This window comes from Salvia splendens, chromosome 10 (genome assembly GCF_004379255.2).
Source record: "Salvia splendens isolate huo1 chromosome 10, SspV2, whole genome shotgun sequence".
Classification (NCBI taxonomy): Eukaryota; Viridiplantae; Streptophyta; class Magnoliopsida; order Lamiales; family Lamiaceae; genus Salvia; species Salvia splendens.
In genome coordinates, this window is record NC_056041.1 from 9,471,770 (window position 1) to 9,490,517 (window position 18,748).

An 18,748-nucleotide genomic window follows, 5' to 3' on the forward strand; every position below is an offset into this window, starting at 1 on the left:
GGGGAAGTCCGTATAATGTGGCAGGAGGTGTTTTTGGGAATTCAGCGTGGAATTCCGCGCCACTGCTGATGCTCTAATACTATAAGATTAAAAAATTCAGGTTTCATGTCAAAGCATGCTTAGATAAGACTTTTCGTTATTGACCGATAGAAACTAGATTTGTATAACTAGATAACAATGGCTTAACTTGATAGATTAGTGGATTACATAAATATGATTAAGGTTATAATTTTGGCAATATTGAAGCAAACCCTTAATCTAGGCTTTAAGTTAAGCTTACATCTGATATCGAACAATTAGAAATGTTGATACTGCTCTAAGAGCATCCGCAATGCCGCCCTTCCCGGCGGACGTCGGAGAGGCTTCGGGGAAGGACACGCGGGACGTCCAGCATTGGGGCGGAGAGGGGCGGACACGCCCGTGGCTTGCGGACACGGGAGGGGCGTGGTCGTCGCGGGACGTCCGTGCCGACGTCCGCCATTGTGGCGACGCGCGGACTTCCCATTTTTTAATTTTAATTTTTTTTGTGCTATGTATGTTTTTTTAAATAAAGTGGTTGCAATTTCTCCGTATTTGTGTCAAAATTTTAATTCCGTAAATTGTTTAATTTGGTGAATTTATGAATTTTTATTATTATGGGAAGTCCGTCGAGATGTCCTTGGGTCCTTATGACGTGGCAGTGCAGTGGAAAATCCTTATGACGTAGCATGAGGAGTTTTTGAAATGTCTGTCGGGACATCCGCGGCAAACCAAATGCCTTTACTGCAAATGCAATCAACCAAATAATTGCAAACTCGTTGTTTAGTCAGGTCATGTTGGACTCGTTTTTAAATTTCAAATAAAGAATTTATGGTCATGCAACAATTCGATCTCGAAAAATAGGAGTTCACCAAAAGATTCAAAACTATATATGTTAGTGATGTATTAAGACTGGAAACATCCATGGCAAAGCTTTTATCAGCCAATTGACAATGGAAACAAAACTTGCAACTTAAATCTTGCAGGATCTTTATCGCCTATTTGCTGCTTCTCAAATTTATTCCACCAACTGCAGCAAGCAGCAGTAATATCATACTATCATACTGGTGTTTCTGTGTGTTTGGGCAACAAAGTACAAAGCACCATTTGCCAAGGTTTTAGGGTGCGGACAATAATGAAAATGGTGCGCTATCTTCTGCTCCTCCTTGGTTTGACTCTCTGAATAGCCATGATAGTAACTGCAGCTGAAAGAGTGTACCTGCACACACATCTGTATTAGGGCGATAGAGATATAGTGCAGTTCGGCAGTCATTTCATAAAGTCGAGGGCTCTTTGCTATGACAAATACAAAGCAGTTTCATACCATATAGCAAGATAAATCCACCAATATCACCTACAAGTAAATTTCTATTTCAACTTCAGAGACATTTCGTTCTTCCTTTTTATTCATATTCTTCCACTGACCTTGTTAAGATGCATGATAATCATGACCAAAAAAGAAGCGACAAGGAAGTTTGCAAGAGGTAACATGAATAAAGAGGGAAAGGAACAGGGAGTGACATAACAGTCATACACCAAAAGAAGAATTTTGTAGCATACTAGCATGTCACCTATATGAATAGCAAATGCACTTGTTGAAAGAGAAAAAAGCTAGATATCATCCCTTAAATACATGCTTAACAGAATCACCTATAGCAGACCTATGAACATAAGTAGTTAAGAACATCTTGTGCGTCATGGAATTCATGGAAGGAAGAGTGCTGCATAAAGGACACCACAAGCATCCCCAAAAGGTATACACGGATCAGTTATTGCTTCAACGAATCCAATTCAAACAAAACTAACGTGAGATTGGTCATGAACTATTTCATCAAACTGAAGTAATAGGAGATAGCACTACAATGATCACGACATCTCCAAATAAACACATTTAAGTCCTTGCATATTTCTAGAATACTGTTGCTCCTTTCAACAACTAGCTGGTGGTGACTTCAATCCCTATTTTTGGACTGCACTTTGCACTTAAGTCTAAAACTGTGGTGAAAATGACAAAATGACAAAAAAATGACAAGTTACGAATATGTATTATTACATATTCCCAGTTTTAACATGCTTCAATTAATAAAAATATTGAAATGTTTATAAATAATAATTTTTTTTTAGCTGGATATTTCTATTTTTTAAATAAACTATATGACTATAAATGTTAACATTTTCCTATAATACGCTTACATGTGGTTTATTTCTAGCGAGATACACTATATATAAATTTGCGAAGTTGCAAATACCTTATACTCCCTCTGTCCCGATTAAGAGTCACTCTTTTCCATTTTGGTCCGTCCCCGATTAAGAGTCACTCTTCCTACTTACTATATTTGGACATCAAAAATACCCTAAAAGTCTAAGATGTCCCACATTACACTACCTAACTCCATTTATTACACCATACATCCAAACACTTCCTTAAAACCCGTGCCCGGTCAAAGAGTGAGTCCTAATTGGGGACGGAGGGAGTACTATATTAATGGACAATTGTATAGTGAGTAGATTTTTAAGCTTCCTGAGTCGCATATATATGAGATGTTAGTAGGCACATCACATGAACATCATGATCTATAACACTCTATGATTTTGATTGGCCAAATACTCAAATAAGTTCCAAAGTATCACCCATTTTTGTATATCTCCTAAACTAGACTTTGACCAATTAATTACCCAAAGTACAAGAAACTATGTAAACATATACCCAGAAAGTTTTTTCCGGTACCATAAAGGCTAAAGCTTACTAGGATCATTGTGAGTTAAATGTGGAAATACATGTGTAAAAATAATATTTTAATGCTGTGTGGGCTCAAATTTTCACAACTTTTCATTTCAGCCTCCAAGCAACATCATTTAAACCTACCTAATGATAAGACAGTTCATTTTGCGCATGTACTCTATATCCAAGCCAAATGAGCAACGACTATAATCAACATTCAACTATTGAAAATTTGACTTACGTGGATTTGCATAGTTTCCTAGTTGATAGTGCAAGATAGATTTTCTAAAAAGGGTGATAATTTAGCATATATGAGTCTTCGGCCATTTTTTTGCAACAAATATTCCAATGTGTGTAGACTTATATGGAGCAATTTAACTCATTATATGACAACATTTCTTTGAATATAACACGACTAATATGATTAAACTTCATTCAATAAAAAAACATTCTAGAAACCAAGGATAATTTAGACTTACCGTACACACTGACAGTGCTTTTACTCCTTCAATTGGAAAAAACATCTATTTAACTTCTACTACTTCACAATTTTGCAACTCTTTTTCTACAATAAACACTTTTCCAAAGAGTGGCTGAACATTCCCTCAGTTTTTATGCTTACATACACACCACCAAGACCAATGTTATCAAATAGCGGATATGGCGGCGCCATGGCGCTATGGCATGGCGTTCAGAGGTGGAAACGCCATAGCACCATGTCGCTGCCATAGCACTGTCATATCCGACATTTGACAACATTGTGTGTGTATTGTATTTAGGAATGAGGCATTATGCAAGAAACATGGAGGTTAGAGTTGTATTTTATACTTTATTAATTGTTTAAAGTGTTTTAGATGTTATATTTTAATTATTTTCTAATTTCTGAATTATATATAAATATATAAGTGTTATTTTATTTATTTAATTATTGACCGCCATATCCGCCATACTAATACGCCATATCCCTGTGGCGGTTTTTAGGCAAACCGCCATACGAGATTGATAACATTGACCAAGACTAGTTAAAACGTATTTTTACAATCAGACGCGATTAGACACAAAATATGATGAAAACAAGCTATGGACTGGGTTTGGAAAACCGAAAACATTAAAAGAATTGCTGACTGACTCTATTCAAAATAAGTGAGCAAGATACTAAAAGGGCAATCGATCAAAGCTAATGAAAAGAGAGTCATCATGAAGCAGCAAGTAGATAGTGATCTGCATGCAGATATTTTTAAATACAGGAGGGATGATAAATACCATGTCAGTACGTAATTAAGATGGTCTTGCGGCATCCTAGAGGTTTGAATTAGCATATGATGATCCTTTTGTATGGGATATGGACTTCGGGGATTAACATGCTCACTGATCTCTTCAATATAGAGTGTTCTTTCTGGAAGTCCACAAGCATCAGCAAGCGCTGGAACATCCACATAAAACCACTGGGCGGCATTAGGATCATTTGAGGGAACAAAATTGCTCGGCTTCTCACTGCCACGTATAACACCAATGACTTCAACAGGGATGACAGATGGAACATGCTCCTACCAGATTAAATATATTTTGATGTGATACATGGACATCGTCCAATGACATAGATAAAAAAAGGTGAGGGAAGTGTAGTTAGTAGTTACAACTTACAACCTCTAGATCTTTACGCTTAACAGACCCAAAACGCCACCAGGACGTGGTAGGACTCTCTTCAGTTGAGGTGGGTGTGCTACTATTCTGAGGTTCATCTTCAAAAGAGTTTAAAGCCTTGTCCCTCCAACTCCGCGGAACCCATCCTCTATTTACCAGTATAGGTGATTGTATACTGCAAAAGGTTTAACCAGAGCTAAAGAAGCAGAGCATAATGTATAGTGAACCCATCAAAGAACAACTGATAATCATCATACAATCAAGAACGCATGGGCAATGCTACCTTTCAGGATCACCAGGGAGTGGAATAAGAGGAGTTATCACATAGTATCCATTTTCAGTCACACCAGAAATGCTCCTGGAACGTGGGCCTACATAGATAGACTTCTTCTCATCAAAAACCCCTTTACACTGCACTTTCCTGAACTCCAGTGAATCCGTGCTCTGAGTAGAAGCCACAATCTCATTGGCCTTAAGAGGTTCATTTGCAAGTCTACTCTGCCTGTAATCGAGCAACTTTATCTGTACAAGGCAACCAAAGTAACTAAGAGAATACCTATAGCAGATCCATAAGAGAAGCTAATTGAGCAACTCAAAAACCATGATCAACAAAATTGATTGCAGTCAAACATTAGCATCATACAGTACTATTATGAGAATATTGAACAAGAAACAGTCGAAAGAGATAAATTACATAGAGATTGATTGGGAACGTAGTCACATTCAAACAAAGAAATTAACCTTGTCTTGTCTTCTGAAGATTTGCCAAGTGCCAAGACCAAAAGTGATGGCCCCCGGTATGAAAAGGAACAGCTTTGACCATGTCGACCTGCGTATTTCCTCTGGAATAGATATAAATCAAAAAAAATATCTCCGGAGAATAAGTCATTTTCGCAAAATGGGAGGCAGCATAATTGCAAGAATAAAGTAAAAGATAAATGTAGAACCTTGGTCTCTTAGAGGAAGAGTGGAGAAGGCAGGTGCAGAGGTGGAGAGTAGGGATGAGTGCGGGATCCTCTTTGAGGGGATTACGCGCTGCCGAAAATTCCTACAGATGGAAGCGGCTGCCATGTCGGAGATGGTGCGGTTAGCATCAAAGTTTGTAGAGCCTTACAAGGGTTTTTGCCTGCTGACTATTGAGCAGAAGAGGCGCTGTGACCGGTCGGCTTGCGACGGTATGCGGCGAGGCAGGCTGGGTATCAGTCTCACTGTTTTTGGGTATTTTATTTGTAAATGTGATTACTCTTTCACTCAGCCCTTAATAGATTGGGTATTTTTTATATTTTTCTATTCTTAAATAATTGTTGCATGAGAAAATAATTTAGAAAAAAAGGATTTATGCGTGTATCCTTTCTCCTCCTAATTTTATCAGATGTTCCCAAAGGACAATTTAGAAAATAAAAAGGAAAATGTATTCAAAATAAACATGAATTAAATAAAATTAACTTAAGGTTTAGGATTCATAAATATGTTAAAAAATTTGATCAAATTCTAATCATTTTACAATTATAAGAAATGGTCAATTATTGTAATCGTTTAAGTAACCTAATATTTGTCCATTAGTATTTTTCTGTTTGCCACATTTTGTTTTTTTGCCATAAAGAAAAATAAATAATGCAGCTAAGTTGGAAAATCCTGAATATAAATATAACTCAACTAAGTTAAAATAGAGGATATACATAACTATTAAGTGTAACAAATGCATAATCTTTAATCTATAAATGCATAATCGAATAGAGTCGTTGGAGAGCTTGAAGTGGATCATAGTCTACATGTGCTACATCAATCTCCGCTAAAGATTTTAAATAAAATTTATAAATCACTAAAATTTGGAACAGATTCCCTTATACTCCTAAAAATTAACTAAAATCAGCAAACAAGCAAAATATTTTAAAGGTAAGAACAAGTTATGGACCTGTTAAAAGGTGAAAACTACACTGGGGAGATGAATAAACAGTTGCACAAGAACGACTGCAGACGCAATGCTACAATTTCTGCTTTTGCAGAGAATAAAAATACTTTTTTGACATCAAAGCAATGGCCTAAGTAAGCTGATAAATCGGCCCAAAAATCATCCGAACCCCCAATAATTGAAAGAAACGAAATAAGAGTTACAAAGTCTAGACCTACCATCTGTTAATCAGAATTATCCCCTGGCTTTCTTGGGAGCATGGCCTGTCTTGCGCTTGTGGCGGCTAAAATCAGACACAAAACGAAAGGTCTGACCACACCCAGCCTCGGTGCAGACATACGGACGAGCCCCTGTATGAACACGGATGTGTTCCGTACGAGCCCACGCCCACTTGAATGTCATCTTGCACCCTTTCCACGGACATTTCAGAGGGCGATCCTCCATGTGAACGCGCCTGTGCTGCACAAGATACTTGTGAGAGAAGAATTTTTTCCCACATCCTTTCACAGGGCAAATGTTTTTCTTATGTAAAGTGAGCTCATGTTTTGAGCAGAAACTCATTGCGCATCCCTCAAAATCGCATGCGTACTCTGCTTCCTCATCCCTCGTTTTGCCTTTGTTAGAGCTGGTCGGTGCCTTTCCTGCTGGAGTGTTCTTTGTTGTCGTATCTCTCTGCTTCTTCACCACTGGTTTTGGTTTGGTCGTTCTGGCTCCTGAATCTTTGGAAGGTTTCTTGGTTCTTTTCCTGAGTCGTGTGCTAGGCCCGCCTTCCATCTCATCTACGCTGTGTGAGTTGGACTCTTCTGTCTTGCCTTTCTTTAGATTGTTTGCATCAGAAGTCTCCTTTTCCTTTTGCCTCGCTCTCAGATTGCTCTTAATCTGCTTCCAGGATTTACTCAGAGGATACTCTTCTTCTAAAGAGTCATCTTCATCTTCATCTTCAAGATTCTCCTTCTTCAATCTCTTGGTTCCATGCTGGAGTTGAGATTCTTCAGATGATTCATATTGATTTTCTACCTCAGGAGTATCTTCTTTCGGCATTCTGGATCCATGTTTTCTCTTAATCTTCTTGTGGCAATAAAAACTTCTCATTTTATCTGATTTTTCAGTTTCCGGAGATTTTTCTTCCATGAATGAGCAGCTTTCAGCATTACTCGTCTTCTTTCTACTAGTTTTACGGACTGCAGACAATTTTCCAGCAGCTAGGCCGCTACATTCTGATCGTCTGACATATTTCACATCAGGTTTGGTCCAGGAAGCAATGGCCGGCTCCTGCTCCTGCTCTTGTGAATCCTTGTTGACCAGCAGTGGATGAGCCTGATTCGACATCCAGACTTTTCCACACCATTTTCCAGCAACAATTATCTTCCTTTGCCTTCCCAAAACCCTTCCTTCCAGCTCACCCTCAGACGTGGATCTATCAGTTGTCGAACTGCGTCCAAAGGCATTGTATATAACAGAGTTGTAATGCATTTGCTTGCTGTACAGAGGAGAGCGGCTAAGATTGGCACTGTAGAATAGGTTGAGGCCCATTTTCACAGCCCAGTCTCTATTGCCGTGTATTGCATTCTCACTTTCTAGAGCTCGTCGTACAATTTCTTCATCCTCATCTGTTGCCTCCCGAAACGAAACTTCATTCCAGATGTAATCACTATTTAGTTCTTCTGCAACTTTCTTGGCCTGTGATTCCAACTTTGGATAGTCTGTATATTGGGAAAAGACTAACAAATCAGGGGATGCTCGTAAAGACTGATCAAAATAAATTGGGAATAATCTTAAATGATAGTAGTATCTAATTATCCTTTTCAGCCACCATAATCATCACGAGAACTAATTATACAGGATAAAAGCCAAAGGATTCTCATTGCTTGGAAGGAGCATATTTCTTAATTTCATTTGCACTAAGCATATATGACCACTTATGTGAAAGAAGCATATCCAGACCCGTTTATTTTAATTCGTACAAGCAGAGCATATAAAAATATTTAGGCATCATTTCACATGTGATCTGCAAAACCTCACCTGGATGGCAGACAAGAAACACATCAGCTCCACCAAGCTGACTGAGCCGCTTGCACACTTGCATAGCATGCTGAAGACAGAAGACATGCAAACGAGAAGAGTCTTCATCTAGTCTTGGAACAAAAGGCATAGTTGTGGGCTGTCGTGGTGCTAAACCACTTCTAGGTGTTCCTACAGCTTTACAAGTTAAAGAATCCGGGATGTCAAATTGAGGTTCTGTCTGATGTCTACTAAACCTATTGGTAAAAGAATTTGACTCAATCATTGAAGAATTGTTTCTATCAAACTCATAAGAAATTTCTTTCCTGCAGTTGATCTTTGCTTCAGTTTTCTCACAAGCATCTCCATATCTAAAGTCATCAGATTTACTAGTTCCACAGCCTTCAATGGGATCATTAACCTCACAATCTTCGCCCTCAGAGTCCAAGGAGTCACTGTATGCCAAAGCTAATAGGCTGAGTGAAGAGGGCTCGCTACGAATGCCACTATCAGAAGCAGAATGCTTATTTGGGGTATTCATATGCATCAATCCTGCAAATGAACACAAAAAATATACAGGAAAAAATAAGTTGCTTCTATATTAATTTCAAAATAACACCAGAAATCCTGCATATTAATAACTCACTTGGTCTTCTTACCTTTCATTCTCAATATTATTTTTTCAAATCAAATGCAGTGCAAAGCATACAAAGCCTTCAGATCTATTTAAAGAAAGGTAATTGGCAGTGCATTGTTATGTAATGACTAAATAGTAGTATCATATTATTCGAACACGTTTGAGTGATCATATAAGACTAGGTGTGTGGGGAACAAAGCACATATGTATGCAATAAAGTATCAAATATGTTCTGATATTTCCACGTATATGATCATAGAAATCCTGTAAGCAGGTAAAGAAAATGACCATACTCTTGTACTAACAATGAGACAAGGAAACAAGAATTCAGCTGATATCTGTAAGCAAAATAAAACTTAAAGTAAAGAACATTCTACTAAAAATTTTCATATAGAACATACCTAAAGAAAGATTTGTGTTAGCACCCTCGTTATCACTTTCTCCCAAATTCTGAAGTATGCTGCAATCAGCTGACATTAGGTACTGCGCAGTTACTTCCTTCGGTTGAACAATGGCCACACATGCAAAACATAAAATCCCACAAGTGACACATGAAAAAAGTCCCTGCTGACATTGAGAAGCTCTCTTTGATGCAGAGTATTGTTGCTCTGCATCTGGAGCTGGTGAAGGAATGTTAATACCAAACAAAGAAGAAAATGTTCTTTTATTCGCCACAGAACTCCTTGCTTGTTTTGGGCTCTGATTCCTCTCCAGTGTAGATTCATCATGAGAACTGAAGCCTGTATTCCTCAACTCCAGATCGGGACTGCATAAGCTGGGGAACAGCTTAGATTTAGTTGTTGACTGAAACCCAACCATCGTCTTGGAACGAAATGAGGAACTCAGAGCATTTTGGGGAAGAAGCACAACGGATGATCCTTGCCCAAGAGAACTGAGCATATCATTGTTCTGTATCATGTCCTGAAAAAATTGTTCTTTGATCAATGTTTCACCTTCACCTCTTTTCCTATCCCTTAGGCGGGAACTCCTCGGTTCCACTGCAATGCTCTTTGGCACTCTGCGTAACATATGTACAAAATGAAGAAGGAATTAAATTCACACTTCGTAATGAACAACTAATGGAACTTTACTACATGATGTAATAAGAGAACAACAAGTAATAAACCATCTTCCTTAAGACAAAAGGATCTCAAAAGAAGTTATAGAAAATGCATGCTCTACCTCAATATATTCAACTTGCTAATTTAAAGTGGCTGCAGAAATTGAAAAGCCATCTAAGACTAAACAAGACAAAGTTTTGTGATCTATAATGATGATTGACCTAATGCTGCCTGTAGTTGGTATCATTCAGATAGCTAGATCCCAAAGTGCCTATAGACACATCCAAGATAGAACATTTTATACAATTGAAGTGAAGGTGAATATAATAAGCTTGTAAGATGATGATGGGGACCGACTTGGGAGTTAAGAGGACCTAGACACAAATATGCTGAAAATAAAGCACAGTTGACCATAGGAAACAGGTTGTAACTTATAAGTACAAAAGCACTTCTTCAATCTCAACATGCCCACACACACACATGATTGGTACAATAAGTCAGAAATATTTTAAACAATTAATCAAAAACTAAAAACTATGAACTTAAAATTTCCAGAACGAAGCTTAACAACCAAGCCTGTAATATAATAAACATTCAGGAAAAATAGCTAAACTCGAACAAAAAAGCATTCAACTTCGAGGAGAAAACAAACCTTGAGCATAATGAAAGTGCTAGGTCGTAGAGTAACTGAAAATGAGAAACCATTGGAGGACAATTTATAGCTGCCCTACGAATTGCGGCTTCTTTTGCAACCCTCAACCATTCAGGAGTAGCAATATTAGCAGCTTCTCCACAATTGAATCCTAAAATTGATATATCAAATAGGCAAGTTAAGCATGTCTCTATAATCACAAATAACTTTATTTACAGCAAAGTGAGCAAACTTGATGGATAAATACTGGAATAGGACAAACTGTGATGAGTGCCTTACCGTGACTGAACCCTGAGTGATAAGCCCTTGGGAAAGTGACTACAAACTCTCCAGCATTTTGAACCAGCCTAAATCCACGAGCAAACATGCATAAGTATGACTCAAATGTAACCACTGACTGGAGGAGTAAAGATATCATGACCATTAATTGGTAGTAAACAGCCATACTATTGAGTTATCACAGTTTAACTATTTATCTTTTGGGGAAACTAATTAATTTACTGCAGTGTTATTCAAGTAGTAAACATTCCTTCAGCTGGAGGTATTGGGCAGTATATAACTTCTCCCTCCGTTCCATCATAAGTGATTTGTAGGAGTATTAATTTTTGTGACGTCCCACCTAAACTGGGGCAAAAAATAACATCTTTCTTCTCTCTTACTTTATTCTCTCTCCGCCTTTATTCACTCTTCACTTCTCTACTTTATTCTCTCTCTTCTTAACTCTTTAACATCACTTTCTTAAATCTCGTGCCCAATCATTGAATTAGTGGGCTACCAGTAAGACTCTGTTAGCTAGCCCGTTTGGTTTAGTATTTAGGTTCCCCAGAATTGCTGCCAAGGTGTTATGCATGATAGAAATAATATAAAAGGTCTTGTTAGTAAGCTAAGTCCTCAAGAGTACTTACATTCTTTTATCACACACCTGTGTTCAATATATTCTACAAATAAAATAGTACCAAGTATAATCTAACCTAAGAAAAACACATACCTAAATGCCAGGGGTTAACAAAACTAAATCCTTTTGCTCAAATAAGAACACAAATCATACTCCCTAAACAGTAAGGGCATAAAAACATTGAAGATTAGACATGTCATTGCCTATTCACTGTCATTGTTTTTCTTTGTACGAGCTACGAATATTCTTCTATTGACATTAAATGATACACGGGAATACAGAGCAAATACAGTCACCTGCAACACGGAACACCAGCATTAAGAAGCACTTCCGGGGACATGACCGTGGTCTTCTCACCAAGAGTAGCAAAAGTAACTGAAAGAAAATGCACTTGTAAACTTTATATGGAGATTTAAACCGAGCTCCAAATACAAAACAATCTGATTTTTAAGAAAATATATTGTTAGTTAAAAATTTAATCGACCTTTAGAGAAAAATCAAAAGGGCAAATAGCAGTTAAAAATTTGTAACATTTGTGAACATGCTTCATGAGTGTCATCTCTCATTCATTCGTTAATCATAACAGCTAGAACTTTCTTCCTAAATCACTTTCCTTCAGGCCCACTTAAGTGGACAAACCAACACAGTTAAAGGTATCAATCTGTTGTAATATAGAGAACCAACAACCATAAATGAAGAAGCAGCTACTACCATACTATTAGGTGGCTACTACAGTGGCCAGCAAAAGACCATTCATTGATCAATGTTCTTTTTGGGACAAATGCAAAAGTGCTTCTTTCCATTCTACAAGCCATTGGGGGGGGGGGGTATGGTGCTTAAGAAACTGATGCTGAGATATATAGTAATTCACAGTTAGTGGTGCTTAAGAAACTCGGGAAGTGATTTGTTTCCATACCACTCAAGTACCCATTTATCATTTCTGAGAACATATGGCAGAATTCACAGTTCACATATAGTAATCAATAAAGATTAAAGATACTAGCAGATAAGGAAAAAATCGCTCTAAAATGGCCTCATTTATCACTTTAGCATATATAGCAAGTAATCTAAGTTTATAAATCCAAAGCATCTCCCGAAAGAGGTGTGACTGCATATTCTAAATTAAGAATACAATGAATAGTTTTAACCTGGCTAAATATAAAACAAAGACAAGAAGGAGCATAGTCAGTAACTGTCATTTACCTATTAAGGAAATTGACAAATGAAACTGGAACTGGATATAAATTTATTAAGGTTCTACCAAACCAAGCTGGTTAAGCCTTAGTGCCTTACCATCACTTTTTTTACACAAAACCAACCAATTGAGCATTATTCAGAGAGTGACATTTAATACTCCCTCCGCCCCAGCTAATATGACACATTTCTTAGTCGGACCAGGATTTTAGGAGTTGTTGGATAGTGTGGTTAGTTGGAGAGATAAAAAAGTGGTTGGGTGTATTAATTGATTTAATTCGAGAGAGAAAGTTACCAAAAAGTGAAATGTGTCATCTTGTTGGGACAAACTAAAAAGGAAAGTGTGCCATCTTAGTTGGGACTGAGGGAGTATGTAACATCCTGTAGCAACTGAATGAATATTAAGTAAAGTTGTCTGTGAAACACCTGGACACATCATTCTAAGACATGTAACATGCCTAGGTTCGAAATCGACTACAAGAAAACTATTATGCCATATCATATGTTCTTAATGCAAGAATACAAGATCATATGCAGACACTGTTGTCAGCTGATGCGCCTATTTTTAGTAACTATCTCAAGAACTTTACCTAATTTGAGCAGAATATGGTGATTTTGTGCGAGCAAAAGCATATACCAAATTAAAGCAGTCTGTAGTCTGCATGAAGCGGTAAAAGCTAAAACCATGTTGTTACCTAGAGGATTGATCTCTCCACCATATCCATGCTCCCTAATTACTTCCTCAAACGCAACAGCTGCCTCCTTGGGCACGCCATACCATGTCTTCCCAGAGCCAAGGTGCAAATAGTTCATGCTATGCAAGTCATGATCCTCAACATGCCAGGCAAACCAACTAAACATCATAGCTACATACACCATAGGCGAAGTCACCCCCGGTATCTCCTCCTTCATAAACCTCAACAGCGACAGATTCTCCCTCGGCAATCTCCTCATATTCCACTCAGTCTCCCCAACCGTCATCGCCCCCTCGCTCTTCTTCCCTCCCCCCTTATTCGCCACAAAAGCCGACCCGGGCATGTCATTAGCGTACTCCACCGAAAGGGGCTTATCAACCATTGCATTCCAGTATAGGGTCTCAATGTCCAGAGCACTCAACACCTTCTTCACATACTTTTTCAGATGACTCTTCTCGAAATTCCTCGCCTTGGCTTCGAATTCAGCTAGGGTGTACCTTTCCCCACTCTGCCACACGGGTTTCTGGGTAGGGCGGTGCTTCCTCGGGCAGAATCCGACTTGCTGCTGTCGTGTGGTGAAAGTGGGGCCCGATTCGGAGCGGGCAAGGAGGGATTTGTTCAAATTGGAGACAACCGTTTTCCTCGGAGCAGCAGGGACAGGGGGAACTATCTTGCAAATGCCATACTTGGAGGCCTCTTTCTCAATTTTGAAAATGTAGGCAATTGGATCTTGAAACTCGGCGAGAGAGGGATGGTACTCTGGAGCCACGGCCATCGATTTCAGCCATGGAGAAACCTCGATATTCCCAGCAGCACTTGACTCCACAGCCATTGTAAAACCGACCCGCACAATAGAGAGAAGAACTTGCTTCAACAATCACACAAACTCACTCAGAAGCAAGTAATCGCTCAACATTTGCATATGCATATGTGTATAAGAGAGATCTGAAGGGTTCATGAAGGAAAAGAGGAATAAAAAAGAGAGGATAGAACAGTGAAATGATACTTGTTGAGAATCTCTTGTGCTCTATTTTTCCATTTTTCTGAGGTGGGGTTTCGTTTTTGTAGTGGTTTTTATTTTTTCTCGGAGTTTTTTTTTTCGCCTCTGTTTTTGGTTTTGGGGTTTCCTCTTTTCCTCTGTTTTCAGGGTGAGAAATGAACAGAGGTGAGGAGGAGTGGTAAATGGGTGGGAAGCGGAGTGAGTTAAATGAGTCAAATACCGTTTTACTATTACCCCTTTTTCTTACTCTTTTCTTCTTTTTTTCCATTTTTATTAAATTTTCAATCTTATTCAATTTAATCCAGTGTAGTTTAATTATGATAAAAATGCATCTTGAAATGCAAGTACTCCTAGCATACGTATTCAACGTAAATATGCCCTAGCATACGTAATTGATAATAAATATGTTCTGACGGACTTAACTTATAATTGAAATAAATATAAATGATAATTAGTTTTTAAAATAATATAATATGGATGTTAGCGTATTTGGTTAGTATTTTTTTCCGCTTTATTCCGTACTCCCTTTGCCACCAAGCTAGTCAATGCAGTTTTTATACAAATTTAAAGAATTGATGTTTAAAAGTTAAATAAGATAGAATAAATTAAGAGAAATATATATAAATATGATAGTTTGTCAAAAAAAATAGAGCAAGTAGTTTAGGACAACCCAAAATAGAATATGGAACAAGTAGATTAGGACTAACAGAGTATTTATTTATTATTTCAAAAATAAATTACTTTATTTTAATTATATATTGCTGGGGCACATTTATGATAAGAAGATAAATAAATATAATATAATAAGAACAAATTGGTTATGTAATTTTAAAATAGATGAGTTATCTACCTTATCAAACAAATCTTAAATAAGTAAATACATGGAGTACTACGTTCGAGGTTGAGGTGTGACATAATAAATCCTTCTACTTTTATTTATAATTCCAATTGATTCTTATTTATTGAATCTACTAATAAACTAGTCGCTGGTCTCTTGCAATGGTTAGTGCAGGGGAATTGAAACCTTTTGAAAAAGAGTTGACTCTTCCACTTGTTATAGTAGTGGTCGGATTATTGATATCGATAATGAAATTTGGTACTGAAAAATCAATTTGAATACCTGATCAAATTATCACTTATCTGTGTGGATTCATTCAGTAATAAATGACTATCGAAATGTTAAATATTGACTTGCTAAAAATCAATTTGAGCACTTAGTTGAATTATTGCTTAGTCAGCATTAAGATTCCTTCAATAGTAAACGCTTATTGAAAAATATTTTAAAGTAATGATGTGTAAATGTCCTGAAGATGATGACAGTTCAATAATATAATATCGCGATATTTGGATGATAAAAGCACATGCATGATATTTATGTGGTTTGAGTTAGGTTATGTCTCGGCAAATTAAACAAAAATAATTACTAAAATATTTCAAATAGGTGTAAAACGAAAACTGAAACAACTAGGGTGTGTTCACCTTCCTTGTTATAGCCAGATAAGTGCTTATTTCTGTTCAATTTAGAGTGTTCACCTTACTTGTATTAATTCTTGTTGGCCCTAGAGATACACCAGGCTCGTACTGTACCTTGAAGAAATAGTCATTTTTCAATTATTTCAAAGAGGGTGATAATTGTATCTGCATCGATCTCTGAGTCAAGAATTGATTGTTAAATTCCTTCTTTACCCATGCATTTTTTATTTTGCAACCAGCCACCGCCGCATTTCTTCTTCTTCCCTAATCTCAATTCCTCTCTCAAATTAATACAGTACCAAATTAAAAGAAACAAATGAAGGTCACCACCGTCTCTACACTATCCTCGCACGTCCACGCCACCTCCCTCCGCACGGCTCCAGTCGTTGCCCTCACACGGTCAGACTTCATGGGTCGATTTATAAAACTAGTAATTTTGAAAGTGTAGATTTTTGTTTGAATGGAAAAGGAAAACATGAATAGAAAGGTGCGGGGGTGAGGCTTCTTCTCGTTGAAATCTGCCCAAAACTTCCATAAGGCAATTTTCCATTCATTAATTTCCTTTTTATTCCACAACTAGTTTGCACAAATCTCAAATTAACAAAAAATAAATTGAAGCCTATTTGGTTATATCTGCTCTTGCACACTCTACAATTGGACTATTATGGGATAATTTTTTGATTTGTAGTTGCTATTTTGTGTTTCAGAGAAGAGACAGAACAATGAATAAGGGGCATTATCGGCCAACAAAAATTGAAGAAAAAACTAAATGCAAAATTAAATTTAATAATATCAAAACATGGGTTGTTTCTAGGACACTGAACACTGGGTTATTGGTTTAATTATGTGGGCCTCCCAGCCACATTTCTCACCTAGTTTCAATTCTAGACAAAAGAAATCAAAGAAGGTGAACACACCTATGAACCGATCCATGCAACAGTATATCAGGCTTTTTTAAAAATGATTGACCCAAGATATAAATTTCAAGTTTGAAGGACGCAAGTCTTTTAGACTAATTGATTTTAAGATAGAAAAATACCAACTTCAATTCAGCAAGCCCAACAGGCAACAATATATCTGAACTAAGGTATGAATGACAATTTTTAGGATATGAGTCTCATAGTCTAATTAATTTTAGGATGGAACCATACGAACTTTTATCAATTATGTTTGTCATATCTTGTTGACATACCCTTGTTTCAATGTACAAAAACAAACAAACAAATAGCATTGTTCCTCTTGAACAAGTACATGAAATGTAGATATATGTATGTGTAGTATATCAGGCCGGTGCACTCGAAACATTATGAAGCTCAACAACATATTCAAGGGTGGCTGATGGAGGAATTTGGAGAGCTTCACCCATATCAGCACCTTCTTCTCCGAACCCCAGATTTGGTGGAACGATCACTCTTCTTCTCCCGCCCACTTTCATATCTCTGAATGCATATTCCAAACCTTCACACATGCCTCTACCATAAGGCCTTGAACCCAACACAACACCTATTGCTCCATTTTCACACCTGTCCATGAACACCTCTCCGCTGCCTTGCACCCTTCCCTTCGCATTGATCACCACCAACTCCCCTCTCCGCGGACTATTACCGCCTCCCACTCTCACATCATAATACCTAAAATATCAAAAACTGTCTTCGTTGAGTGTCAAGATGTTTATGTCTCGAATGTCATGCCTATGATTTATTGGTCAAGGAATTATAACATTATCACAAGACAAGATTGTGTACCTTAGGCCGTTTGGCAATACCACCTCTTCTGCCTTCTCAACATCTCTGCAAAATGACCTAAAACAAATTGAACCATTAATCACCCAAGTGTTCTTAGTTTCTCTCTCGTGAAAAAAAAAATAAACATTTTCCGTCTCATTTTTACGATACGAGAGAGCTAATTAACAAGTGAATTTATTGGTTGAGTCGAAATTGATTTAAAAAATTATCTTACTTAGAGTATTAATTACTGCATTACTATTACCAAATCTTTACTACTCTTGTCTTGCATATCAATTTATTGGCATATATAGTCCAAAGTCGAAACAGAAACATGACATAACTGGCCATAAATAAAATGACTCTGCATGTTCCATCCCTTTCCACATTAATTTTTCATCAGAACACATACATTCTGCAAAATCAAATTTTAAAAAAATAAAAAATTTGAGTAATTTATACGTACGCGTACAATAAGAAAATGGGAAAAGTTAAATAAATTACTGTAAATAACCGTAAATTGAATGTATAGACGATTATCAATCATCAAATGCAGTGTTGAATTAAGAAAACTGGAATCATACCTTGTGCGTCGTGATTGTTGAGAAACAACTCCAGCAGCGAGAAAAGCGAGACCCGCGCCGATGCCGGACCTCCTCGTCAACGTCGGAGCAACCCACTCAGTTGGCTCCGCGGCAGCAGACGGTGGCAGCGGCTCTGCTGAGTTTGAACAGATGACATGCTGAATTGGGGAGGGAAGTACTGATTGTGAAGTTGTAGAGTAGTAGATGCCTCTTGTTTTTGGGAGTGATAGAAATGGTGGACACGAAAAGTACGAAGCCATTTTTTACCTTGGCAAAATTTTGGATATGAAATGAATGATGATTATTTATGTAACTTGGGAGTTGGGAGTATATATATGGCCATGCCTTATCTTAATTTGATGACGATTTTTGGACTATTGAGGCTTTTGTGTAACCAAATAGCAAGAAACTAATACGCCCATAGTAGTTTTATAACTTAAAAGGTATAAATACGAATTATATCCCTAAGTTAGTTAAATAATGATAACTTAATAGCTCAAGTGCTCAACTATTAAATTGTGATATTCACTATAGAT

At 37.4% G+C, this 18,748-nt stretch overlaps 3 protein-coding genes across 4 annotated transcripts; all 3 read right to left on the minus strand.

Moving 5' to 3' along the window:
• Positions 1 to 885: 885 nt before the first annotated feature.
• On the minus strand, positions 886 to 5,640 carry LOC121751053 (surfeit locus protein 1-like). 2 transcript variants are annotated; one of them, XM_042145767.1, is made up of 6 exons: positions 5,332 to 5,640; positions 5,126 to 5,226; positions 4,668 to 4,906; positions 4,385 to 4,559; positions 4,004 to 4,287; positions 886 to 1,237 (listed from the first exon to the last, which is right to left on the minus strand). In XM_042145767.1, exons 1-6 carry the CDS (start codon positions 5,453 to 5,455, stop codon positions 1,168 to 1,170), a joined length of 993 nt encoding a protein of 330 aa, XP_042001701.1. In that variant the 5' UTR covers positions 5,456 to 5,640; the 3' UTR covers positions 886 to 1,167. The 2 variants fall into 2 exon arrangements, with proteins under 2 accessions (XP_042001701.1, XP_042001702.1); XM_042145768.1 differs by having other exon boundaries at positions 4,388 to 4,559; positions 5,332 to 5,637.
• Positions 5,641 to 6,302: 662 nt separating this feature from the next.
• LOC121751864 (lysine-specific demethylase REF6-like) lies at positions 6,303 to 14,596 on the minus strand. Its single transcript, XM_042146656.1, has 7 exons — positions 13,432 to 14,596; positions 11,839 to 11,917; positions 10,927 to 10,994; positions 10,648 to 10,798; positions 9,336 to 9,952; positions 8,319 to 8,849; positions 6,303 to 7,999 (listed from the first exon to the last, which is right to left on the minus strand). The coding sequence occupies exons 1-7, from the start codon at positions 14,261 to 14,263 to the stop codon at positions 6,531 to 6,533; spliced, it is 3,747 nt and encodes a 1,248-aa protein (XP_042002590.1). The 5' UTR covers positions 14,264 to 14,596; the 3' UTR covers positions 6,303 to 6,530.
• Positions 14,597 to 17,059: 2,463 nt separating this feature from the next.
• On the minus strand, positions 17,060 to 18,685 carry LOC121752998 (peptidyl-prolyl cis-trans isomerase FKBP17-2, chloroplastic-like). The gene is made up of 3 exons (XM_042148125.1): positions 18,213 to 18,685; positions 17,650 to 17,706; positions 17,060 to 17,535 (listed from the first exon to the last, which is right to left on the minus strand). The coding sequence occupies exons 1-3, from the start codon at positions 18,470 to 18,472 to the stop codon at positions 17,187 to 17,189; spliced, it is 666 nt and encodes a 221-aa protein (XP_042004059.1). The 5' UTR covers positions 18,473 to 18,685; the 3' UTR covers positions 17,060 to 17,186.
• Positions 18,686 to 18,748: the final 63 nt, after the last annotated feature.